The 27,295-nt window shown below is 39.1% G+C and overlaps 1 protein-coding gene across 12 annotated transcripts in view; it reads right to left on the bottom strand.

Annotated features, from left to right (window-relative positions):
- Positions 1-27,295, bottom strand: part of MAPK10 (mitogen-activated protein kinase 10) — a 366,398-nt gene that overhangs the window by 152,909 nt on the left and 186,194 nt on the right. For 7 of the 12 annotated variants that reach the window (XM_004472694.3, XM_023582861.2, XM_058296101.2 and 4 more), the window contains exon 3: positions 1,320-1,418. In XM_004472694.3, the coding sequence (XP_004472751.1) occupies positions 1,320-1,412 (93 nt within the window). In that variant the 5' untranslated portion in view covers positions 1,413-1,418. The remainder of the gene's footprint in view (positions 1-1,319; positions 1,419-27,295) is intronic. The other 5 variants (XM_058296116.1, XM_004472697.3, XM_058296112.2 and 2 more) reach the window with 1 other exon arrangement.

The following is a 27,295-nucleotide window of genomic DNA, read 5'->3' as shown; positions in this document are numbered from 1 at the left end:
TTTCCCTTTATTTCTATAATAAGCGCATAGTACTTAAAAATCAGAAAAGTTTACATTAAAATATGTTGAGGGAAGCAAGCCAGACACAAAAGGACAAATACTCTATGATTGCCCTATTATGAACTAAATATATTATGTGAAATATAAATATATTATGTGAAATATGAATATGGGTAAAACTGCATATATAAGACTGTTTTTCCTTGAAGCTAAACAAATGCAGGTTAACACAACAAAATATTAATATAAGAAACACACACAAAAAACAAACATTATACTAAGTGAAAGAGATCAGGCAGAGTACTACATATTGTATGATTCCAGTTAAATAAAAAGTAAATATAAATAGATTTATAAAGATGAAATTAGATTAGTAGTTTTGTAGGGCTGAGGAAGGAATGCTAAGGGGTGTGGAGTCTTTCTTTTTTGGAGTAATGAAATTGCTCTAAAATTTTTGAGATGATGAACGTGCAACATTGTGATGACACTAAAAGCCATTGATTAAACCCTTTGAATAGATCATAAGGTATGTGAGTATATCTCACTGAGGAGCTACAATGATGACCATTACAAAAAAAAGTGAAATGGAGTTCTCTGTTTGGAAAAGTTGCCATATAATTTAATATACAAACCAGAACAATTTTGAGAGCAAAAGGGTACACTAATAATGATAACATGATGAAAGCCTTAAATTGAGACTGCACTAAACAGTCCTATCTATCAATAGTCACCCCAAGTTGCCCCTTTCTTAAGAAGAGTCTGAGTAAGTGTAAAAAAGCAGCCTCTTATTTGGTCCATGCACATTAGAAGCCATGGTTGCCACTCTTCCTGATGTTTGTTGTAAGTTAAGTATTCCTTGCCTGGTTTTATTACTGTTCAAGCTTTTGATTAACTACTGGTCAGAACTTGGCACCAGGAAACACACCCAGCACCACCTGTATATTATTATGTGTGGGTGTTGCAGATATTCTATATGGGATTTCATCAGGCCTTAAGAAGAGAAATAACAGCAGAAGACTTCAGCTATTTTGATTACTAAAGGCACATTTCAGGGTTTGAAAAGAAATACTAAAAATATTTAATATACATAAAGTATAGTAAGAAATTACTCTACATTGTAAATAAATGTTATATAATTATACAATAGGAATTTGATTTATTCATATTTTAACTTAAACTGGAAAAGAAAAAAACATCTATCCACTTGGATACTTGTTTACTTCCTAAGTTATTTTAAATATTAACATAAATACTAACTTTGGTGTGAAATATATGTAAAATGGAATGGCAAAATGGAAATACAAGGGAATGTACTGTACCTTGTTTAACCTGTAAGGAACACACACCTGACAAAACGCAATTTTCACATCCAAGGTAGGTTCACTGCAGTAGTACAAGAAATGGAGGCTCATAAATACCTACAGGAAAAAAAAAAATAGGGCATGAATTTCCAAATCACCTAATTATTCATTATTTAATGGTATAACTTTTCATATAATTTGAACTATAAACAAGGTATCATGCACAACATATACATATCATAATCTTTATCCAGATAAGTTCTAAAGTACTTTTCACAAAATTTTAAATATTAAATAATACAATAATCTTAAAATATGCCATCTTCTGTAATCAACATCATCACAATCATAAAGATTAAATATAAGGAATGTTAAAGGTAAGCACATCCTACTATACAGCACTTTCATTTCTAGGCATAGGGTAGAATTTTAAAGAAAAATCCAAACGTATGTTTCAAGATACTATACAAATAGGAAAAGTATTTTATAATAGTTTGTTATAATTAATTTATTTTGATTTATTGTAGAACAAAAGAAATAGATAAAATGCAACTTATAATGGACTTATATACAGCAGTTGAAATAATTAAGCTAGAGATTCAAGTATCAGCATGAATAAAGTTTTCAAATATGATGTTAAGTAGAAAAGAACAAGTTCCAAAAAGGTACAAATATTGCTCTAGTACTAATGTAAAGTTTTAAAATACACAAAATGATAATATGCATTGTATTTAAGAGTAAAGGAAATTGGTCCTTATATAAACATCTGGATAATTTTGGTGATTATATTATTTTAATTAATTATATTAAAAGATTTCCATTATATTATTTTCTGTATGCTTGAAATATTTTACAATTTTTTCAAGTTTTAAAGAGTGGATGAAAGTCATCTATTGGTGGTTATGCCAAATTAGGTGCTGAATTACTTGGGAATGATGAGGCAGCATCAGAAAAATCCTACTGAAATCTCATTCAGCTCCATTAAACATACTTGGTTGAATGTTTCTATGTGCAAGACAAAATCCTGAGAGATTAATAATTTTAAAACCACTGTTGATGGAAGACTTTGGCTTCTGGCAATATGATTGATTGCATACCTCAAAAACTACTCTCAAATAAATCTCTTGAAGATGTTAGATGAAATATGCAAAACATCTTTTAAAATGCCTGATGAAGTGCCAAAAAAAAGGCAAGAAAAGTTCTAATAATCTGAAAACAATGTGATAGGATACATGCTGAGAGGTAAATGAACACTGAGGCAGCCAATCATCCCACGACCATGTGCTGATATCTGAGGGCTAGAACTTTACTTTTCAATTGGCAGCATGCAGAGTACAGGAAACAAAGTTTAGAACCTACCTATGGTGGGAGGTCACATTGGAAACACCTACATAAAGCTTACTAACTAAAAGAGGTCTAAACAAATTTCAGAAGGAAGGAAAATAATGCCAGAAGGAAGGTCTGAATTAGAAGAAAAAATGTTTTACAGTGGAACTTGTTGTACTGATTTTTTAAATTTAAGGAAGATTTCAAGGAAAAGAATACATATAAGACATTCCTGAAGAACAATTTGGGTACTTGTCACAGGGTGGGAAGGTGATTTCTCTATCAAAGAAAAAGATTTATTATAAAACTTTAGTAAGTAGAAGTATGTGGGATTGATAGAGCGGTAGATAGTCTGACCAATAGAATAGAATCCAGACAGTTACATACATGGAAAACAGGTTATATTAAAGCCTACATTGCCAAATACATGGGCAAAGAAGAAACTACTCATAAATGGTGCTGAGAAAATTGGCAATCCATATGTGGGGGAAAAAAACAAAACAGACCCCTGTTGAGAGACAATCTCTGTGGGCCTCTCTTAGTCCTGCATGCCTTGCAAGCCAAGAACTGGCTGCCTTTATTCCAACCTATCTTTTCAAGAATGGTCGAATAGCAAACAGCCTTGGAGGCTGGAGATAGAGTCTCCCTCTGGGAGCAAAGGGCAGGTTTGATTACTCTCTAGTAATAAAGATAAAGTCTCCCCTGGAGCAGACATCAGGCATGTTTACTATCCATTATTAAAGACTTAGGTTCCTGAGCTTGGGGTTACTTTCCTATAATACAACCCATTTGTGCAATAGTCACCTATACCTGCTTGCATGCCCCTGTAGGAATTAGGCCCAAGCATCTGGCATAAAAGCTAATCCTCTAGCTACTGTTATTGCTGTAAGTAATAAAAACCTCTGTATCTGATCCAGGAATCTTGTGTCTTCTGTCAGTATCCTTGAAACTATGGCAGGTTGACTCTTTACCTTGCAAGTACGGTAACTTACCAGACTCTTGAAGAGTCCTGGACAACCCACAGGTCATTGTACACACATACACACACACTTCCAGATGGATTTTAAACTTTAGAAAGATAAACCTTGAAATGTTTTAGAAAGAAATATAGTTAAATGTCTGTAAAAGACATCATAAATAATATATAAATATCAGAAATATAAAGGAAATTATTGATAAAATGAAGTTAGTTACAAACTTCTGTTTATGAAAAGGCGTGCTAAAGATAATGAGAAAAAAAACAAGCCACAAATTTGGAGAGAAGATATTTGCAATACATATAATCAGTGTAGGATTTATCCAGAACCTATAAAGAACCCCTAAAAAATCAAGAAGAAAGGATAAAGAACCCAACAGAAAAATGGGTTGAAAAATATGATAGGCAGTTCATAGAAGAAACGTAAAATCATCTATATAAATATGTGTATATATATATATATTTATGATGAGATACAATTTTATACCCAACAAATTGGCAAAAACTGAAGAGTATCATTCTATTTAATATTTGCAGAGAACTTGATCAGATGGGAATGCGTATACACTGGTGGCAGATATGTCAATCGGAACAACCAAAGTTGCAATGAAATAGCATTATTTAGTAAAATTGTGCATAACCTATAACCCAACAATACCACAATACTTCTTCTACACATATTTCTAGAGACACATGTATGAAAAAGTTCATTAGACTAGTTTTGTATAGCAAGACAGGTAGGTAGTTAGGTAGACAGATAGGTAGTTAGGTAGACAGACAGACAGACAGACAGACAGACAGACAGATAGATAGATAGATAGATAGGTACTGGTAAAAATATTCTAGGTACAACAATGAATTTAAAAATTATAGTATTTTCATTTAATGGAATACTCTACAGTGAAATGAATGAATAAAGCAGCACGTAACATGACAAATTTTTTTTTAAAGATTTATTTATTTCTCGCCCCCCTTCTACCCTCCCCTCTTCTCCCCCTCCCCCCGTTGTCTGTTCTCTGTGTCTATTTGCTGTGTCTCCTTTGTCCACTTCTGTTGTTGTCAGCGGCACGGGAATCTGTGTTTCTTTTTGTTGCGTCATCTTGTTGTGTCAGCTCTCCGTGTGCGCAGCGCCATTCCTGGGCAGGCTGCACTTTCTTTCACGCTGGGCAGCTCTCCTTACAGGGCACGCTCCTTGCGTGTGGGGCTCCCCTACGCGGGGACACCCCTACGTGGGGATACCCCTGCGTGGCACGGCACTCCTTGCGCGCATCAGCACTGCGCATGGGCCAGCTCCACACGAGTCAAGGAGGCCCCGGGTTTGAACCGCGGACCTCCCATGTGGTAGGCAGATGCCCTAACCACTGGACCAAGTCTGCTTCCCGACAGATTTTTATAAGCATAATATTAACCAACAAAAATAAATTATGGTTAATTATATTTATGAAAATTGAAAATATGCCCAACTAAACAATATATTATTTATGAATATTGCTTTGCAATGATAAAACTATAAAGAAATTTTTAAAAAATAGAAAATGTAATATTGAAGAGATTATGGATGACTGTCTCAGGGAGTTGGGTGGGGAGTAATGCCACTGGGAAGTGGCATACAAGGTTTAAGTACACTTACTTCTTTAAACTGGGTGGTGGGGCCACATGTGTTTGCTTCATTTTCTTTAATTCTCTCCATACTGTTTTGTAGTTTTCAGTGTATTGGCCTTACACATCTTTATTGAAATTCATTCTTAAGCATGTATGTTTTTAGATACTACTGTGAATGGCATATTTTAATTCCAATTTCCAAATGCTCATTGCTAGAAATAAAGTTGATTATTATAAATGACATATAACCTACAACACTGCTAAATTCATTTATTAGATCTAGTAAAATGTTGTGAGTTGTTTAGAATTTTCTTCATATATAATCATGTTGCCTGCAAGACAGTTTTTCCCTTTTCCTTCCCAAGTTGCTTTACTCACCTAATTGCACTGACTATGCTCTCCAATACAAGGTTGACTCAACATGATAAAATGCTGATGATCTCCATCTTCTGACAGCCTTGCTTAGTCCATTTACATGTAAAATAATTATTGATGTGGTTGTGTTTAAGCCTATCATCTTACTGTTTGTTTTCTATTTGCCATTTTTTTCTTTATTCCATTTTTCTTCCTTTGTACTTTTGATGAACTAACCATCTTTTCATTTTCCATTTCATTTCCTCTACTGGCTTCTGTTTCTTCTTTCTCTTTTTCTTCTTCCTCTTATTTTCATCCTCCTCCTTTTTCTCCTTCCTCTTTCTCCTCCTCTTCTTCCTCTACTTCTCTTTCTTCTTTGTGATTGCTCTAGGATTTATAGTCTGCATTTTAATCTATAGTAATTTAGTTTCAAATAGCATTATTCCACTTCTGTATAATATAGGAAATCTAAAACAATATACTTCCCTTTCCACCTCCAGTCCTTTGAATTATTTTTGCCATACATTGTAATTTTTATGTTATACACCCCATAATACATTGCTATTATTTTTACTTCAGTCAATATTTTAAAGAAATTAAGAGATTAACAAAGAAAAGCATTTTATCTTTACTAATATTTTAAGTACATAGGTGTTTCATATCTTAAAGTTTATTCTTAAGCAGTTATGTTTTTTAAAGCTATCGCAAACATTTTTTTCTTAATTTTCATTTTACAAATGCTCATTTAAAATATGTTGTACCATTGTCTTCCAGTATGCCTTAACTGGGGAAGTCTTCTCCTCATTCTTCAGTCTTTCCGTCACTTATCTCACAGCAATTAGTCCATAGTTATATTAAGACTAGCATACACTATTTAATTGTTTATAGGTCTGTTTCTGACTAAATTATGTTTTATTCATGCTCATAACTCTGGGGCTTTGAAACATTCTTGGTATACAGCTATGCTGAATAAGTGTTTCCTGAATGAAAGGAAAACTAAATGAAAAAGTTTATTTTCTTTACCAGCACAAACCAAAGCATCTTTATTATATCTTCATATTGAAATCTGAATTATCAATAAATTGGATACCAACAAATTAGGAAAAGAGTTTGCAGTAGTGCAAGTATGAAAGAATCCAGAACTAAAGACCACACAAATGCTACCCAGCAGGGATATTTTAGTCCTATACTGCTGAACTGGGCATATGGGAAATAATAGCATCCAGCCTGCCACCTGGAATGAACAATGTGTTTTAATTTTTAATGAATAAATAATCTTGCTATAAAAAGTAAGCATCCTGACTTTCCCTTGTTTGCTTTACAAAGATTTTAAATGTAGCAGCATGGACAAGTGACTAAATCGCTGCAGAATCTTCTTGTTCCACAAAGGGGTATTAAAAGAATGTTCCATATGATAATCCCAGTGAATTAAAAAAGAAATTATTTGGTAATTATATTTCCTGACAGCAGGGGCAGAAAGCATTTGCCACCATTACATTAGAAACAATATAAATGGCCAAGGCATTACCTTGATATTAATGTAAAGTGGAATTAGTGGCAATATCTTGGTTTAATATAGGACCCATGAGTAGTCTGAAAGGGGGAAAATAATAATTTTGGGAGTTTGTCAGTACTTTCAAATACTAGTTGTTCTTCTGGGAGAAGCCCCATACGTGTACTCTTTGATGTGTATTATATTGAGTTTCCCCTTTTTAGGTCCTTTAAGAGTTGATGATTATTCTGAGCAAAGCAAAAGACAAAACTATATGAATGAGATACAGTACACTTAAGAATTTGTTAGGTTGAACTGGTGCACAGCAGCTGCTATAAAAGAATATAACTATGATGTGTTTTATTGGCTGAAATCAATACTTAAATTCTTTTATAAGTGAGATGTGCTAGCTAAGCCACTGGAGGTTTTTGAGAACCTTCACAGATGCAAAAAAGTCAAATTGTTCTGAAGTCCAGGTTCCCATGGCTTGTCCCTGAAAGCCAATATATGCAAGGAAAAAACAAACGAAGTATTGATTACAGAAAATAAATTATAACCAGCAGTTTCAAAGTTGAATTGGTATACAACAAACTCATTATTTATAAATAATTTTTGCATTTGCTTACATATTAGATTTATTATAAAATAACTCTCCTAATAGCCTGCAAGCATCTGTGTAAGAATACAAAGTCATTGTTAATTACAAAAAAATTATATTTCTTCCAAGCCCAATAGGATTCTCCCTACTACCTGCAAAGAAAAAAAAAGAAAAGAAAGAAAAAGAAGTACACCTTGAAACTAGTAGTTATCTAGTAATTATCTTTTCAATGTTGATACATAAAATGGAATTCAATTTAGTTTTTTGTTAAGAATTGTACATATGCTCACTTTAAGATATTATTGAATCTTTAGGTTCCTGGGCCATGATTTAGAGCAGGGGTCGACAAACTATTGCCTAGGGACCAAATCCAGCTCACCAGTTATTTTTGTAAATAAAATTTTATTGGAACACAGACTCCCATGAGTTTACATATTGTCATGGCTGCTTTCACATTACAATGGAAGAAGTGTATAATTACAACAGAAACTACATAGCTCGCAAAGCTGAAAATATCTACTATCTTGCTTCTTATAGAAAAAGTTTGCTGATCTCTAACTTAGAACATTGTAACCCACTACAATACAGAAGTATACCATTGACTATAATATTACTTTGAGTAAAATAATTGGAAAAGTAAATGTTCAAAAAAAGAGATAATTATTATAAAAGCATATAACATAATTCCATTTATCCATTTATAAATTATGATATGGATAAATGTTCACAATATATTGTATGATGGAAAAAAGTAGGTAACAAAAGAAGTATTAACTTTATGACTCCAATCCTTTAAAAACTAAATAGCGATGAATATAGTTTTAGATAAAGATAAATAGGGAAATAGGCAAGTTTATCACATTGTACATTTATGTATTTTCCAGTTTTACAATGAAAAATACATACTTTAATAAATAAAAATGGTATTACAGCATATGATAATATAACAGATTAACACTGAGCTGAAACTAAACATAGCAAACTTCTAAGCAACTCCTTTTCATACATGGTAAATGGTTAGGAAACCTTCAAAATTCATTCATTACTGAGGGAATAAGGACTATTTTACTTTGCCAAAGGGCTGCTGATGCAAGTGCCAGAAATGGGTTAGCTTTTAAAAAGGGGATTTATTTGGGATAAAAGCTTACAGTTCCAATGTTGTGAAAAGCCCAAATTGAGGCTCCATAAGAGGTCCTTTCTCACCAAAATCAGCGGCCACATGTAGAAGCAAGATGGCCACCGATCTCTGTCATGGTTTAGTTCTGCTGTGGGCAACAAGGCATAGGGTTTGTCCCCTTCTGGGCCTCCTCTATCAATCTTTGCTACTCTGCATTCTTCCTGAGCTCAGGCGCAAGCTACTGGGCGTATGGCTGGTCTCTCCCTGGGCCTCAGCACTTAGAACTCCTCAGGAACTTCTCTCCTCTTAAGCTGCTCCATGGGCTCAGCCTCTTGGGGGTTTCATGCTTAAGTGATCCTCTCGTCATCTCTCAGATGGCAGGGTAAAAAAACGGTGGCTTCCTTTTCCTGTCTCTGTATCTCTCTGGGTCTGTTTTTATCAAACCCAGCAAGAGGGTGAAGACTCACTCTGAGTCATACCTCGCTAAGGTAGTCCAGTCAAAAACCCTAAAGCAATCATATCAAGTAATCTAATCACAGTTTAAGGCTCATCTCCAACCAAACTTAATCCAATCAATGAGTATCACACCCATAGGAATAAATTCATTTAAAAACAATCTTTCTCATTTGGGGATTCATCAAATTCAAACTGCCACAAGGACTCAGATCCAAATGTCCAAAATGTTATATAATAAACACAGTTTAGATTTCTCACTGAAATTTGGCCAGCAAGCTTAAAATATATATATGTCAAATAAATGGCTTCTCAGAAACTGATTCTTTTCTCCTCTAATTACTTCTAAAAATTCAAGTTTGGAGCCTAAACTTAGAAGTATTTTATATATTTTTCTAAATTACTTGTACAGAATTACACTAACAAGGAAATACAAGATTTTTTTCATCAGTCTTGAATTTGCAAAATTATCTATTTCTAATTGTTTTAACAGACACTACAGTTCAGGTCTCGCTTTAAATCATAAAGCCATTTGCCCGGGTGAAGTGACCAAACTATTATTCTTTGCCTAATTCCATCTTTCTTTTCTTCAACATTTCTAAAGACATTTTCTTGTTACACCTTCAAGAGGTATACCACTCAGCTCTTCAATTACTCTAAGAAATTCCTGTATATTACCACCACAATCATCATTCACACACAGAACAGTTAGTACGTAATGTCTTTAGGCTCCACACATCTGTAATTATTTCTAGGTTTGTGTAGGTATGTGTGTATGCTCTTTTTTTCTAAATAGTTGAGAGAAAAGATGGTATTTCTTTCCTTAATAACTACCTATTAATAAGATAATATTTGTAAAGCATGAAGAACAGTGTCTTGACATAGTAATGGCTATATATATGTTTGCATATATAAATTTGATAGGTGAATAAACAACATTGCACATTACAGAGGATAAATATTAACTGCAAACCCAAAGAGTAAAAAACAATGGAGAGTTGTTCAAAATTCACTGTGATTTTTAGTAAAAATTATTTATAGTGTGTATGGTCATTTAATAACCTCATTTTATTAATAAAAAAATTTTATTCAAATTCCCATCACATTGATTCAATGAAGAATACATATTCATTCCACAAATATCTATCAGTGGTCCACTCTGTTGCAGTAACTATGCTGAAGACTCCACACACAAAATGAATAACTCAAAAGATAAAGGCCAAAATTAGTAGCATTAAGAAATTTCCTTTAAATTAATATATTGAACAAATACATAGGTTTATTTTTAAAGCCTAGAAGTTCAAAATTTTCCATTAGAGTAACTCTTTAATTTTTCTAAGGATGGACTTTTAAATATGTGGACTTTTAAATATTTTAACTTATATGGGTATACAATAAGCTTTAAGCAAAAGAGAAGAAGGAAAGGAGGAAGGGAGGGAGAGAGGGAGGAAGAAAGAAGAAACTTTGGGCAATTAATTTAAAGGCAAAATGAAATCTTAATTCCACTGAATAGTAGTAATATTGCATTAATTATGCAGCCCCAGAATAACTAGGCCAATAGAGGCTATTAATTAGGTGAAATGTCAACTTGAATCCAGGGGAGGTGTTGAACTTACAAGAACAAATCCATCCCTTAAGTGATGTGGAAAAATCTAACAATATAATGAGAAGAATAAATTCAGAGGTCAGTCTATCTTCCAGTCATTTAGTAACTGAATTGGAATGAAGCAGGCAAGAGGGAAATGATTTGTAAAAATAATTAACCATAAATTCTGAAGTAGAGATAAGTGAAAAAGAAGGCTGAAAATCAAAGCAGCTTTAACTGGGGCTACACACCAACTGTTTTTGAAGGGACATATTTAATACCACGTAAAAGTCCCAGATACAAGTTTTTTTTCCTTTCTTTTTATTTATACATATTTTTGTCCCTTCTACTTTCTTTTTCCTACTGATAAACTTTACTAGTACATAAACAAATACAGCTTTTCATTCATTGTCTCCTTCCTGTTTTCTTTCCACTTCCTGATTTGGGGGACAGACTATTTGATCAGCCTCTCTCTGGAGGCACAAATCCTATCTTGTACAGGCATACCTCATGTCACTGTGCTTCACTTTTATTAAACTTTGTAGATATTGTGTTTTTTACTAAGTGAAGATTTGTGGCAATGCTGTATCAAGCAAGTCTCCTGTCACCATTTTTCCAATAGTATGTGCTCACTACATGTCTCTATCTCACATTTTGGTAATTTTTGCAATATTTCAAAATTTTCATTTTACTGTACGTGTTATGGTGATCTGTGATCAATGATCTTTTTTTTTTAAAGATTTATTTATTTATTTATTTCTCTCCCCTCCCCCCCCCCACCCTGGTTGTCTGTTCTCTGTGTCTATTTGCTGCATCTTCTTTGTCTGCTTCTGTTGCTGTCAGTGGCACGGGAATCTGTGTTTCTATTTGTTGCATCATCTTGTTGTGTCAGCTCTCCGTGTGTGCGGCACCATTCCTGGGCAGGCTGCACTTTGTTTCGCGCTGGGTGGCTCTCCTTATGGGGCGCACTCCTCGTACGTTGGGCTCCCCTTGCGCGCATCAGCACTGCGCACCTCGGAACTCTCATGTGGTAGACGGATGCTCTAACCACTGGGCCAAGTCCGCTGCCAATGATCTTTGATGTTACCATTGTAATTGTTTTGGGGCCCCACAAACCATGTTCACATAAGATGGCAAACTTAATAGATAAATAGTGTGTTCTGTTCTGGCTGCTCTATCAACCACCTGTTGCCCCATCTATCTCCCTCTCCTCAGGTCTCCCTACTCCCTGAGACACAACAATATGAAATTAAGCCAATTAGCAACTCCACAATGGCCTCTGAGTGATCAAGGGGAAGGGTGGGTCACACAACCTTCACTTTAAATTAAAAGCTAGAAATGATTAGGCTTAGCGAGAAAAGCATGTCAAAAGCAGAGAAAGGCCAAAAGCTAGGTTTCTTGTGCCAAACACTTAGACAAGTTATAAATACAAAGGAAAAGTTCCTGAAAGAAATTAAAAGTGCTTCTCCAGTGAACACATGAAGATAAGAAAGTGAAAGTCTTATTGTTGATATGGAGAAAGTATTAGTGGTCTGAATAGAATATCAAGCCAGCCTCAGCATTCCCTTAAACAAGGCCTAATCCAGAGCAAAACCCTAACTTTCTTCATTTTTATGAAGGCTGGAGTAGTGAATTAGCTGCAGAAGAAAAGTCTGAAGCTAGCAGAGGTTAGCTCATGATGTTTAAGGAAAAGAAGCTGCTCCATAACAAAAGTACAAGATGAAGCAGCAAATGCTAAGAAGCTCCAGCAAGATGTAACTAAGATAATTATGAAGGTTTACACTAAAAAAGATTTTCAAATGTAGATGAAACAGCCTTTTGTTGGAAGAAGATGCCATCTAAGACTTTCATAGCTAGAGAGAAGTCAATGCTTCAAAGCTTCGAAGACAGGCTGATCCCTTCTTAGGAGCTAATGCAGCCAGTGACTTTAAATTGAAGCCAATGCTCATTTACTATACTGAAAATCCCACGGTCCTTAGAATTATGCTGAATCTACTCTGTCTGTGCTCTATAATTGAGACAACAAAGCCTGGACGATGGGCACATCTATTTATAACTCTGTTTACTGAATACTTTTAAGTTCACTGTTGAAACCTAGTGCTCAGAAGAAAAAAAATTCTTTTCAAAAATTACTGCTCATTGACAATGCAACTGATCACCAAAGAGCTTGATGGAGATATACAAGGAGATGAATGTTGTTTTCATGCCTGCTAACAACATCAGTTCTGCAGCCATAAATCAAGGAGTCATTTGACTTTCAAGTCATGCGATTTAAGAAATACATTTAATAAGACTACAGTTGTCATAGTTATTCCCCTGATGAAGCTGGATAAAGTAAATTGAAAACCTTCTGGAAAAGATTCACCATTTTAGATGTCATTAAGAACATTTATAATTCTTGGGAGGAGGTCAAAATATCCACATTAACAGGAGTCTGGTAAAAGTTGATTCCAACCCTCATGGATGGCTTTGAGGGGTTCAAGACTTTAGGAGAGAAAGTAACTGAAGATTTAGTGGAAAAAGCAGGACTAGAATTAAAGTGGAGTCTGAAGATGTGACTGAATTGCTGCAATCTCATAATAAAACTTGAATGGATGAGGTGTTGCTTCTTATGTATGAGCAAAGAAGGTGGTTTCTTGAGATGGAATCTATAATTGGTGAACATTGCTGAAATGTCAACAAGGCATCAATTGGAGGATTGACTCCAGTTTTGAAAGAAATTCTATCATGGGTAAAATGCTTTCAAACAGTATTACATGCTGCAGAGAAATCTTTCATGAAGGGAAGAATCATTCAAAGAGGCAAACCTCATTGCTATCTTATTTTAAGAACCTTCAGCAACCACCACCCTGATTAGTCAGCAGCCATCAACATCCAGGCAGGACGCCATGCCAGCCATACTCGCTGAAGGCTCAGATGATAATTAAGCATTTTTTATCAATGAATTATTTTTTAATTAAGGCATGTACATTGTTTTTTTAGATATAATGATATTGCACACTTACTAGACCAGAGTATAACATAAACATAGTTTTTATATGAATTGGAAAACCAAAATATTTGCATCATTCACTTTATTGTGATATTTGCTTTATTGTGGTGATCTGGAACCAAACTCATGATATCTTCAAGGTATGCCTATTCAACCAAGACCTTTCAGATTCTAACACAAAACATATTACTACAAACCTAAGGAATCACAAGTACAAAAAGAACCTCATTTCACTTAACAGCAAAAAGGTTTCTTTTTAATAGCCAGTGCTACACAGTATGAAGGGGGAAATGGAGAATATTTGAGATAATATCCACATAAACACATCACAATATAATGCTTCAAAAAGGTTAAACCATAAATTCACATAAATTCAATATTCTCTTTATTATTTTTGACTAATTACAGCAGATATTTAAAGATTGTATTTCCTATAATAAAATGTTATTTCAGGAAATGTAGAAATATACACTATTATTGTTTTGCAGTTACTAAAGTGACAGTAGCAAATTTAATCAGTCTTTTAGAGCAAGATCATTTCTTTAATGATAACTCAAGAAGCAATTTTGAGGATTATTTTTTATATAGTTAAGAATCTTGTATAAGAAAAATCTTTTATATTCTTCAGGTAGAATATCAATAGTCTTAGTCAAATGGCTTTCATTATCTACTACAGTAAACAAAGCAAGTTATAGATTTCTAGAATTAGGTAAGAAGAAGGGAACAACTGTCTATTAAAAGCCATCTATAGACAACTCTCTTGGTCGAGAACTTTTTCTAAGTTAATTGTTAAAATTTTTCAATTTCAGAAATATGTCTAAGAATTACATTACCTGATCTTACAATATAAAAACTGCAGGTACGTGGAAAAATTATATTTAGAAATTTTACCCACATCCATGTAAGTTACAATATACTGTAAGGCACTCAAAAAATCTATTTTAAATGTTGTAAAAATGTCAATAATAAAATGTCATAAATGTCAATAATACAACTGCTTATAAAAATGTGGAAACAAGTTAAAAGGCATTTTAATATAGGCCATGAAAAAAAATGCCATGCTATATAAATTTAGTTTTGTTTAATTTCATCTGTGACATTTCATGATTAGTTGAAATGTCACCCCCACAAAAATGAAAAAAAGTTCAAACAAAACCATTAGTTGGACAACCTGAATTTAGCTATCATTTATAAGACTTATGCTAAATGCTTCATCCATAGCAACAAAATAAAGCAAGGTTGACAATATACTAAAGTTAGATCTCTGCATTTTTTTAAATTGAATAACTGCAACATTGAAAAATAAAAAGCTTTCATTAAAGTAATATGATTTCAAAAGAATATAAGAATCATGAATCATACCCACCTTTTAAAAAAATAATAACAAGGCCTTTACATTTTGGTAAGTAGATTGGTTGAGGGTGAGGGGAGTCAGATGTCATATGCAGTTCCTCCCCAAATTCTGCCTAAAATTAACATACGAGAAGAAAGGGAAGAAAGAGGAATGTTTTCTTTTCACCTTGTATATATGTAGAGATAGACGTAGACATCGCTAGAGATCATATAATTAGCTGCTTCATATATTTTAGTTTCCTAGGTTGCTAAAAGCAGATTCCATGAAATGGTTGGCTTAAATACTGGGAATTTATTAGCTTCAGTTTGAGGCTAAGAAAATGTCCAAATCAAGGCATTATCAAAGCAATGCTTTCTTCCTGAAGACCAGCTACCAGCAATCCTTGGCTCCTCTGCCACATGGCAAGGCACATGGCAGCATCTCCTAGTCTCTCCCTTCTGCTCTGGGTTTCATTGTTTTTAGCTTCTTGATTCCATGGCTTTTTCTTTCTTTCTCTGTATTCATTCCATTTATAAGGGACTCCAGTAATGGGATCAAGTCCCATCCTGAATGAAGTAACCTCATCAGAAGATCCTATTTACAATGGTTTTATATCTACAGAAATGGATTAGATTTAAGAATGTTTTTCTGGGATACATACAGCTTCAAACCACCATACTCCACTCTCTGGACCCCAAAACGACATGTTTTTTTCAATATGCAAAAATACATTAATTCCATCCCAATATCCCAAAGCCTTAAATCATTTCAGTAACAATACTAAGTACAACATTTCAACAAAATCAGTTATAGGTGGTCTGTCCTGGAACAAAATTCCCCTCCTGTGGACCTGTGAAACATAGAGAACAAGTTATCTGCTTCCAATATACAATGGAAAGAAAGGGATTGGATAAACATTTCCATTCCTATTGGGAGAAATTGGAAGGAAACTGGGAGCCACGGATCCCAAACAATTTTGAAACCCTGCAGGGCATACTCCATTAGGTTTCAAAGCCCAAAAGTTGTCTCTGGAACAATGTTTTGTCCACAGGGCCTGATGAAGCAGTAGCCTCACCCTTTCCAAGTGCTTGCACAGCAGACTTGCTCTCCCCAAACACTGGGGTGAAGGTTCCATATTCTGAGAATGCTAGGGTGATGGACAGATTCTCCACAATCCCAGGGAATAGGCTCCAACCTCTGGGAACACTGGGATGGTAACATTCTTTCTGAAGAATGGAGTAGAAGGCCTGACCTTTCCAAGTTTCAGAGCAAACTCAACCTTTTCACACAGATGGGTGGGCCCACTCTCTAGACCTCTGACTATGTCTTATATTCAGATCTCAACTTCTATTGTTCTTCTCTTGAAGTTGTTTTTCCCTCAATCTGTCCCTCAATCAGTCCAGCCTGGCAGAGATTCCATACATACAAATCTCACCAAAAAAATGTGTTGGTTTTGCATGTACACAAGGGTAAAAACCATCAGACAATATGCCTTTCCACAGATCTTTCCTGGATAATCGCACCTCCCATCCTGACCTGTACTGAAATGACTGGCTAGGTCCTATTCAGTTAAACCAGGGATTCTTAACAAAGGGTCTGTGAGCTTGAATTTACATTTAAAAAACCAACATTATTCTTGTGAGGGTGTGTTGGTGCAGGTGTGATATGTTTATTAAATAATACACTGTAAGTATAGTGTGGACTTAGTAAGGGGTCCATGGTTTTCACCTGACTGGCAAAGCATTCTGTGGAATAAAAAAGGTTAAGAACCCCTGAGTTAAATCCTCACATGGAGCACTATTCTCTGGGGACTCACTGTCCAGAAACTCAGAATTTTCCAAACTGTTGATTTCTGGTTTCTTTGTGCCCAGGAGTTCCGTTCTCAGCTTACCTCAAACCACGGCTATATGGCCCACATTTAGCTTAGAAATCTGCTCAGCTAAATATCCAAGTTCATTACTTTCAAATTCTTCAATCTCACATCAGAACTCAATTTCATCAAATTCTCTGCCACTTTAAAATGAGGATTGTCTTTTTTCCAGTTTCCGAACACGTTCATCATTTCTGGCCAAGGTCTTATTGGAAGTAACTTTAGCACCCATATTTCCAACAGCAGTCTCTTCAAAGTAAATTAAGCCTTTTCTATCAAACAGCCCACAAGTCTTCCCGCCTCTACCCAATACCAAATTCCAAAGCCATTTCCACATTTTTGGTATTTGTAAGAGCAGTACCCCATTCCCAGTACCGAAATCTGTTTTAGTTTCTTAGGCTGCTGAAAACAGATACTGTGAAAAGGGTTGACTTAAATAATGGGAATTTATTATGATACAGCTTTAAGCTGATAAAATGTCCAAATCAAGGCATCATCAAGGCAATACTTTTTTTTCAAAGACTGGCTGCCAGTAATCCTTCTCCTCTGCCACATGGCAAAGCACATGGCAATGTCAGCTGGTCTCTTCCTTCTCTTGCAGATTTCATTGCCTTCAGTTTCTTGCTTCCATGGCTTTCTCTCTCTGTACTCAATCTGTTTATAATGTACTCCAAACATAGGATTAAGTCTCTTCCTGAATGATGTGGGTCACACATTGTCCTGGTTTGAATCTTTTGTGGAGATGAGAAAATTATGTTCTTAAGCTAACCCATTCCTGTGCATGGAAGCCTGTTGTATGTGCAGCCTTAGTTAGATTCAGTTTAGGGACCTTTCAATTAGATCACTTTTTTATTAGATTGCTTCAGGGCTTTTGATTGGTCTATGTCATAAGGTGTGACCCAGGTTGGGTCTCCACCCTCTTGTATAAACTAAGAACAAACTAAAAGAAAGGAGAGACACAGAGAGAGCTCTGCCATTTTGACCCTGCCATGTGAGAGACAGGACTCCAGGTTCACCTACAATTGCAGAAAGACAGAGAAGCCTCAAGAAGATCAAGGAGATGAGGCCCAGGTTGAGATCCTGATTGCCAACAGCTGAGCTCAGGGAGAAAGTGGTGCAGCAGAGGCTGAGAGGAGGTCTGGCAAGAGACAAGCCATATGCCTGATTGCCCACAGCTGAGCTTGAAGAGACTGTGCACCTGGAGGGGAAGGCAGGGACCTCAGCAAAGATTGGCTGCCATCTTGCCTTGCCACGTGGCAGTACACCAGGATGACCAGCAGCTGGCTTTAGTGAGAAAGCATCTCTGATTATGTCTTGATTTGGACATTTTCACAACCTCAGAACTATAAGCTTTTACCCCAAATAAAATTCCCATTATAAAAGCCAACCCATTTCTGCATATTGCATTAGCAGTCTTTGGAAAATGAAGACACACTTTAACTGAAGTAGCTTCATTAAAATATCCTATTTACCATGGGTTTGTACCTACAGGAATGGATTACATTTAAGGCATATTTTTCTAGAATACATACAGCCTCAAACTATGACTAGAGGAAATATATATATACATACTTATATAATTTAAATAGAATTCCACTTGTGTTTAGAATTATAAAAATAAGTTTAAAATTTTACAAGTACTTTTTAACAATAAACAGGATAATATTTTAGGTTTTCTCTAATGACATTATCCTACCAAATATATTTGTTATGGCATTTCTATCTAACATGTTATCATTTGGATTAGTGTAAACATCTTTTTGTTTATCTCATTTAGGTTTGTCCAAATCTCTAGGCTCTCCACACTTTAAATATATTCAGTAGATTCAGTTGTGTCTTAATGTTACACAACATAAGGGACTTTTGAAGGATCTATTTGAGAATGCAAAAGGATTAGCATTTTTTATATCATTTTCCTCTCCAAAGAACATGTCTGGGGATGTTCTTCCATTCCCCACCTTAAGTGCTGACTGAGGCTAGCTCAGCTGGGACGGAGTCTACTGAGTAGAAGGAGTTAGGGAAATGGCAATTGGTAGGGACAGTTAGGATCCAAAAAAGGAAAAGTGTAGAAATGTACAAATTCCAATTTGGAACCTGTCCTGGTTTGAGTATTTTGTGGACATCAGGAAATTGTTTTCTTAAGCTAACCCATTCCTATGCATGTAAGGCTATTTTAGGTGGGATCTTTTGGTTAGATTTAGTTAAGGGACCTTTGATTAGCTCTGCCGTGTGAAACAGGACTCCAGGATCACTTACAGCTGCAGAAAGACAGAGAAACCTCGAGAGGCTGAGAGAGAAGCTGGAGGCTGGTATCAGCAGAGCAGCTGAAGCTAAAGAGAGGAGGCCTGGGAAGAAACAAACCCTATGCGTAGTACCCACACTGAGCTGGGGAGAATGTAAGCCTGGGGGAGAAAACAGAAATCAGGAGCCATATTGTTTTGCCACATGGCAGGAGTCCAGGATCTGCCTTCAGCTGACCTTTGGTAAGAAAGCATCTCTGACGATGCCTTGATTTGGACATTTTCACTGCCTCAGAACTGTAAGTGTTTATCCTAATAAATTCCCTTTATAACAGCCACCCCATTTCTGGTATTTTGCTCCCAACAGCCTTAGCAAACTGAAACCGAACCAGAAAGGTAAAATCTAGAAGTGATGACAAGTTGGGTTCAAACTAAACAGGAGGGCAATTTCCTGGAGAAAATGCTATCCAGCATGTCACTGGCTCTTACAGGTCAGTGGCTTGACAAGAACAGTTCAAAATGGGGGAGAAAACAGCCACACTAGATGGCCACTCTGTTAATATACCTTATCAGCAAACAAGGAGGTACAGAAATTTGCTGTAATCAAGCAATACTTATAGATATTATTGTATGGTATATGATTATATCTCAATAAAACTGCTATAAAAATATACATGATCCTCATTTATAGTGGTTGCTAAACTGTGATACCCAGACTATCCTCTTCAGGACTGAGGCTCCCATGTCTCTAGCTGCTGGGAGGTTTGCCTGCTGACCACACATCCCAGGAATTACTCTTTGTTAAAGGAAGATTTCCTGCCCCAGGTTATGCCCCTTCCCCAATGACCTTGCAATGCAGGGTACAAAGGCCCTGCCCTTTGCTTTAACTCAGGACATCTCTGAAAGTTTGTTTCAAATCTGTAGCTATCCTTGGGATCAACTGAGGCATTGATACTTGCCTTCTGCCCACCCTGCTTCCCTCATCTCCTGAGAGATGTGTATTTGTTTCCTGAAAGTACTCCCCAGCAAGCCGCTCTTGTTCAGAATATGTTTCCTGGAGAACCCAGCCTACAAAAATTGATATCATGAATAATCCTGGAAAGCAGACTTCAAGATGGACTTTTGGAGCTAGATAACTTGTATGGCAACAAGGATCCCATCACTAGTGGTAGGATGAGTAACAGAAGAATCTGGCATGCAATTGTGGAACAACTACTATAACTTTCACAGCTCGTAAACGGGATGGGATACCAATGGAAGGAAATGCGCTGGCTGGTGCAGTATCTTAGGCACTTGAGAGGCTGAAGAAAAATCATAGTTTTTGTTTTTTTGTTTCTTTTTTAATTTTTATTTTTAAGGAAACTTTAGATTACAAAAATGTTACATAAAAAATATAGGGTATTCCCATATGCCCTCCCTCACTTTCCCACATTAACAACATTCTTCATTAGTATGGTACATTTGTTACAATTGATGAACACATATTCCAGCCTTAAATAGCTCCCAATGGCCAAAGGAAGAAGTCTGACAATTTGAGCAGTGCTTTCAGTAACAAAATATATAATACTGGACTTTAAGCCAAAGTATAAAATAAATAAATATAAGTCATACTGTTGGAAATAAATGATTAAATGAATTCCAGAGAAGACACAAATCTCCCTACAGAAACATTCCAAAGAATTTGTTATTCTCTCTTCTAGAAGTTGGAGCTTAAGTTCCTCTCCACTGCCTCCCTTCCCATACCTCCAGTGTAAGCTTCACTCAGTGAATTGTATCCAAGGAATACAGGAGAGGGGAAGAGTAGTGGAAGGGATGGAAAGGGAAAAGCAACTTTACAGTGGAAAAAACTGAAAAACACTATCCCAAACATGTGATCAAGTTTAACATCATCCATAATAAGTCACACTGATAGCATCCACCCTTTAAATGATGTGATGAGAATGGCACTTTGCCCTTCTGGTCTTTCCCCAAAACACATGACTCCAGCCTAACTATGAGCAAAATATTGGACAAACCCAAACTGAGGGTTTTTCTGTAAAAAATATGACCAGTATTCTCAAAACTACCAAGGTCTTCAAGGACAAGGAAAGTCCGAGAAATGTGTTACAGACCAGAGAAGGCTAGAAAGAAATGAACACTAAATATAATATGATATCTGGGATAGGATCCTAGAACAGAAAAAGGATATTGGGGAAACAATGGTGAAATCTGAATAAAGTGTTGCATTTAATTAGTAGTAATGTACCAGAAATGTACTGGTTTCTTAGCCAGACAAATGTGTCAGGTGATGTAGGATGTTAATAAAGGTATTAAGTGGGTGGGAGGGACATGAGAATTCTCTGCACTATTTCAGGAATTTTTCCATACACCTAAAACTATTCTAAAATTAAAAATCTATTTAATTTTTTAAAAATAAACTTCTATGGAACCAGAAGTTAAACTCCAGGGACTACCAGCATTGGAGAAAGGCAAGGAGAGTTTGAAGGTGATTAATCACAAAGTCCAGAGTAACTATTATAGCCAGAAGACCTCTGTTGCAATAGATAAACAGACTCATTTTCTGCAGCCCAAAGGGTGAAAGAACTAAAAATCAGGCCAAAGATTTAATTAGAAGTGTAGTCCAGTGCCTTGAATGAAGTAAGTGCTCAGTAATTGTTGTGCTCAACTCTTAAGTTTGCTTTTCTTTCTTTAATATAAAGTTGTATCAGAGAGGAAATGGCACTTCCTCTTAAAATAGGTATAATAAATATATTGCTTAATATACAGACTGATATTTTAGCAAGAGTCTGCACTACAAATTTAGTGACAATTGATGGTATAGACCATTAATGACAGTTCAGTTCCTTTACTCTGCAATATGTGGATAATGAGACACTATTGTTTCTCACGAAGGATTTGTACTTATTTCAGATAAGTCAAAGAATTTGTAGGTAGTAACTTTATCTGAACTGTCATCATGAATCAAGTTGAAAAGATTAATAGAGGAATTTAGCCAAAATGACTTGCCAAGTTTCTTCCTGTTTAATATATCGGTCTAAGTTCAACAACATGCATCAGTTCTTTTGAATAACTCAGTAGTCTCAAGGTTTGTCTTAACCATCTCCATTCAAGAAAGCTGAATATTACAAATAAGTGCTCTGCAAGCTTATGCTTGTCTATCAGTTTTAGCAAAAAAAATCAGCCTCTTGAGAAATATGATTCTAATCAAGAATGGCTCCTGACTCTGCTCTAGGACAGGCACTCTTGCCAAAAATGTCCAGATAAGAAAGAAGCTGGCATAGTAGCTTCACACTAATCAATCACACAAAGAATTTCCTTCAAGACTGACCTGACAATGGATGAATCATTAGAAGGATCTCCTCTATTAATCAATTTTTTGCCTTGCTTTTCCTTCTTTATGGACTCCCTCCTCATACATCTTCATATAGCTCTCCCCTCTTATTCAGGTCTTTGCTGCAAGGAGCCACCCTCCTCCCCTAATATGATCTATACCTTATCCCAAATTACTTTCTTCCTTTAGCTAATAGCTAAATGAAATTATACTATGAATTTATTTAGTTATTCACTGCCCCTAGGCAGTATCTGCAGCATCTAGAATTGAACTTGGCACATGATATGTAATTAAATATTTTTAGAATGAATGAATTGATTGGCTAACTTTCCTGAGAATTCACTAGAAGAACAAAAGGCAATATAATAGATCATCTCTGGTCCCAATCTCTAAGATTAAGATACTTCCTATTTTATACCTACAGAGAAAGAGAGTCAGAAAAAGAAAACCTGAGCATTCTGAGGTTTAAAAACAATGTTACTTGTCCCCGTCTCCTTCCCGCCCAGTATTGGCAGCCGGTGCTGCCCCTCCTTCTCTCCTTCTCCGTCTTCCACCTAGCCATTATCTAGACAGCCCACACTTTCCCCTTCCCCTCCCTTGCTCCTAACCCCTTAGCCAGCTTACTGTCCAGTAACCGCCTACTGTACAGTAACCGCCTACTGTCCAGTAACCGTCTACGCAAGCAACAGCACCCGCCGGCACCAATCAAGTCCCTTTACGTATCCCTAGACCCTATAAAACCATGTCCCCTTCTACAATAAAGCAGACTTGTGCCCAGACCTCGTCTCCATGGTGTTTTTGCTTGCACCGCGCGTCCCCCGTGCCTGAACGGAGAGAGCGAGGGCCCAACGGCTTCGTGCCGACCCCCCTCCTCTCCTTTGACCGTGGGGCAGCCCCCGTCCGGAGAGCTCACCCAGCCATCTGCGTCGACCCTCCCGGAGGCCCGCAGCTGCCCACATTTGGCGCCCAACGTGGGTGGGGCCTACTCTGACGCCTACCCCCCACCCTTCGCTCAAGGTAGGGACTCTTCGGCGTCTCCCATTCAAACCAAAATGGGTGCTTCACTCTCCTCCCGTCAGGTCCCGCAGGTTCGGGCCCTGGCTGCCCTCCTGGAAACTAACCAGGTTAGAGTTTCCGTCCGCCAGCTTCAGCGCTACTGGGACTTACTTCTCCCATTCAATCCCTGGCTCATCACCTGCCCGCTCTGGAATCCTCAGACTTATGCCCGGCTAATCGAACGAGTAGCCTCAGCCATGGAACATGAGGGCCGGGTCTTTCCCCCCGGCCTCCTCCCCACTCTTGTAGCCATTCCCGCTTGTTTGCAAGGCATGCCAGCTCCCGAGGCCAAGGCCTTCCCGTGCGATACCGTGGATGAGTCAGGGGAAGGGCGCGGCCGCCAAGACGGCGCTCCCGGTAACGACTCCGATGCCAAATCGCTCTCGGCTCAGTTGGAGGCCGCGCTTGAGCTTGACCCCCCTTGCGCCGCTGATTCTGACTCCGACCAGGATGGCGCACTTCCGCCTTCTTCCTCACGAAACAAAGAAAAGCCCACCCAAGAGGGCGCTCTCCCTCCTTCTTCCTCCCAAAAGAGGAAGAAGCCACACTCCCCGCCCCTTCCTGCTTCTTCACGGAAGGACTATCCGCCGTTGTACCCTCCCCTTCCTGCCTCGGCGCCATCTTGCCCCTACCCGGAACCGGCATCATCTTGCCCTTACCCGGGACCGGAAGCGCTTCATCTGCCATCTTCTGATGACGACCTAGATGATGCGTACGAGCGCCCGCCGTCTTATGTGCCGCCGAATAGACACCCCCTCCCGCGCTCTAATAATCTTCTCTTCGAGCCCCCCACTGCTCCAATCGCTGATATGTATCCGCTAAATCCCAATCGTTCTCGAGCAAACCCCCAAATATGGGTTCCCTTCTCCCCAAAAGACGTGCAAACCCTCCGCAGCGCTATCCAAGAGGATGGTCTCACCAGCCCCCATGCTCAAGACCTCCTTGAACGTATGACCTTTGCCCGCTGTCTCCCCTACGACTGGATATCCCTTACGAGAGGCATACTTCCCTCGGGGCAGTTTATTGACTGGCGCGCACATTTCGCTGCCGAGAACGAAAAACAAATCGCCGAGAACGCCCGTGACGGCACCCGATATCCTGCCAACGCGTTCCTCGGACTGGGGCGCTACGCCATGCCACAGAGCTATGTCGCCCTCCCTCAAGGCTTCTACATCCAGCTAAGGCAGTGTGCCCTCCGTGCCTTCCGCAACTGCGCCGCCTCCGTGCCCGAGCCACTCACCAGACTTTTCCAGAAACCAGAGGAACCATTCTCCGACTTCATGGCGCGTGTCCAGGCTGCGGCCGAGCGCAAGGTCGTCGGCACGCAGGCCCAGACCTCCTTCATCAAGGACATTGTTCAGGAGGGCGCAAACCCAACTTGCAAGGTGATCATCAGGCCGCTGAGAGATAAGTCCCTCCACGACTAGGTCCTCGCCTGCTCCGGAGTCAACGCCCAGGCCTCCGCCGTGGCCCAGGCTGTCCTCGCTGCCGTCTCGGCCTCCAACGAATGCTTCCGCTGTGGGGAACTCGGCCACTTCACTCGAGACTGCCCCAACAAGCCACGGCCGCCGCCGGACGTGCCCAACATAGGCCATCCACGGCCTCCTTCCACTCCGTGCCTGCGGTGCGGAAAAGGATACCACTGGGCCCGCGACTGCTGCGTCCCTAACTCCAGCCGCAAGCCTTTAAACGGCCATGGGGGCAGGCCTCAGCCCAACAACAAAGAGGCCGCAATGACTCAGCGCCCCCGCCCATGAAAGTACTCTGGTCTATTCCCATCGCACCCTCCACCAAGCCTCTTCTCTCTATCCAAGTCTCCGGCCGCTGGCTCACAGGGCTACTCGACACAGGAGCGGAAATTTCCTGCATCCCACTCGACCAGGCTGGGCACCTCCCTCTGACCGCTGGCCCCCTAGTGGTGGGAGCCACCGGCCAAGCGCCCTCCCAGCAAGTTGCCCAGGACGTCGTCTGGAGAGACGCAGAAGGTCGACAGGGAACCTTCCGCCCCCTCGTTCTGAAGGAAATCTCGCAAGTTCTTTGGGGGGCCGTGATATCCTGCATCAGTCGGGAGCCGTTCTCACTGCCACGCCACCGCAGCTGCCCTCCCAATAGTTTCGGCCATTGCTCGCGTTCAACCTCCAGCACCCGTTCCTCTGCAATGGGATACAGAGGAGCCCATTTGGGTGGAGCAATGGCCTTTCCCAATCCCTAAACTGGACATTCTTAAGGGGCTTGTTGATGAGTTGCTTCACGCGGGCCACATCGAGCCCTCCACCAGCCCATACAACTCGCCAATTTTCTTCATTCAAAAGAAGAACGGGAAGTCCCGTCTACTTCAAGACTTAAGAGAAATCAACAAACACATCAAGCCTATGATAGGATCGCCGCAGCCCGGCCTCCCCCACCCTACCGCGGTGCCCCGGCATTGGTTTGTTGCAGTGATAGATATTAAAGACTGCTTTTCCTCCATCCCGTTGCACCCGGACGACCGACCGAAATTCGCCTTCACGGTTCCTCAGACCAACCATCGGGAACCGGCACTGTGATACCACTGGCGCGTTCTGCCTCAGGGCATGCGAAACAGCCCTGCCATTTGCCAGATGTATGTACGCGAAGCCATCCAGCCACTCGTGAAGTACGCTAACATCATCCACTATATGGACGACTTGCTCGTGGCCCATCCCTCAGAGTCAGGCCTGCACGCAGTCCTGGAGCAACTGCTGCGCCACCTTCGAGACCTAGATCTCAAAGTCAATACACAGAAGCTAACGGTTCATCCACCCTACCAGTTCCTAGGGTTCTCCATCACTTCCACCTTTGCGCCCCAAACGCCACACATCAGAATTCCTGACCTGCTTACGCTCCTCGAATTACAACAACTCTGCGGACAGATCAATTGGTTGCGCCCAGCGCTGCCGCTTACCACAGAGCAACTCCAGCCCCTGTACCGGCTACTCTGCTCCAACGCTCCGCCATCATCCGCACCCGGAAAGAGGATTCGCCTCACCAACGAGGCCAAAAATGCCCTGGCCCGGGTAAATAGAGCCATCGAACAGTGCCAACTCCAGCGACATGAGCCTGGGAAACCGTTGTTAGGCCTAGTCTTACCCACTCGGGGAACACCTACTGGCCTTCTTTGGCAAGACGGACCGCTCCTCTGGGTCCATATGGCAAAGAGCAAGCTCCGAAAGATTGGACCTCAAACCACCCTACTCGTTCAGCTGGCCACCGCCCTAGTCACACAAGCCACCCATCATTATGGGTGCCCACCTGACACCATTGTGTGGCTCTTCACCACCGGGCAAGTCACCACCCTGCTACGCAGCTCCGTTGATATGCAAACTCTTATGGAGCTTTATCATGGCAACTTCGATAACCACTTTCCACAGCATCGGTTACTGCAGGGCCTTCCCCTGCTAGAAATCGCCGCCCCCGGCCATTTCCCTTTTCCGTCCAGCAAGCTTCTTCCAGACACCACCATCATCTTCACAGACGCCTCCAAGACTAAGTTTGCCGCCGTTGTCTTCGCACCCGGCGAGCACCAGCCATGTTCACACGTGCGCCTCCATCAATCCTCTGTGCAAGTGGCCGAACTGCGTGCTGTCATCTTAGCACTCCAAACCCATCCCCACTGTCCACTGAACATCTTTACAGACAGCCTCTACTGCC

Source organism: Dasypus novemcinctus, chromosome 1, assembly GCF_030445035.2.
Source record: "Dasypus novemcinctus isolate mDasNov1 chromosome 1, mDasNov1.1.hap2, whole genome shotgun sequence".
NCBI classification, from domain to species: Eukaryota; Metazoa; Chordata; class Mammalia; order Cingulata; family Dasypodidae; genus Dasypus; species Dasypus novemcinctus.
This window is presented reverse-complemented; position numbering and strand designations above follow the sequence as displayed.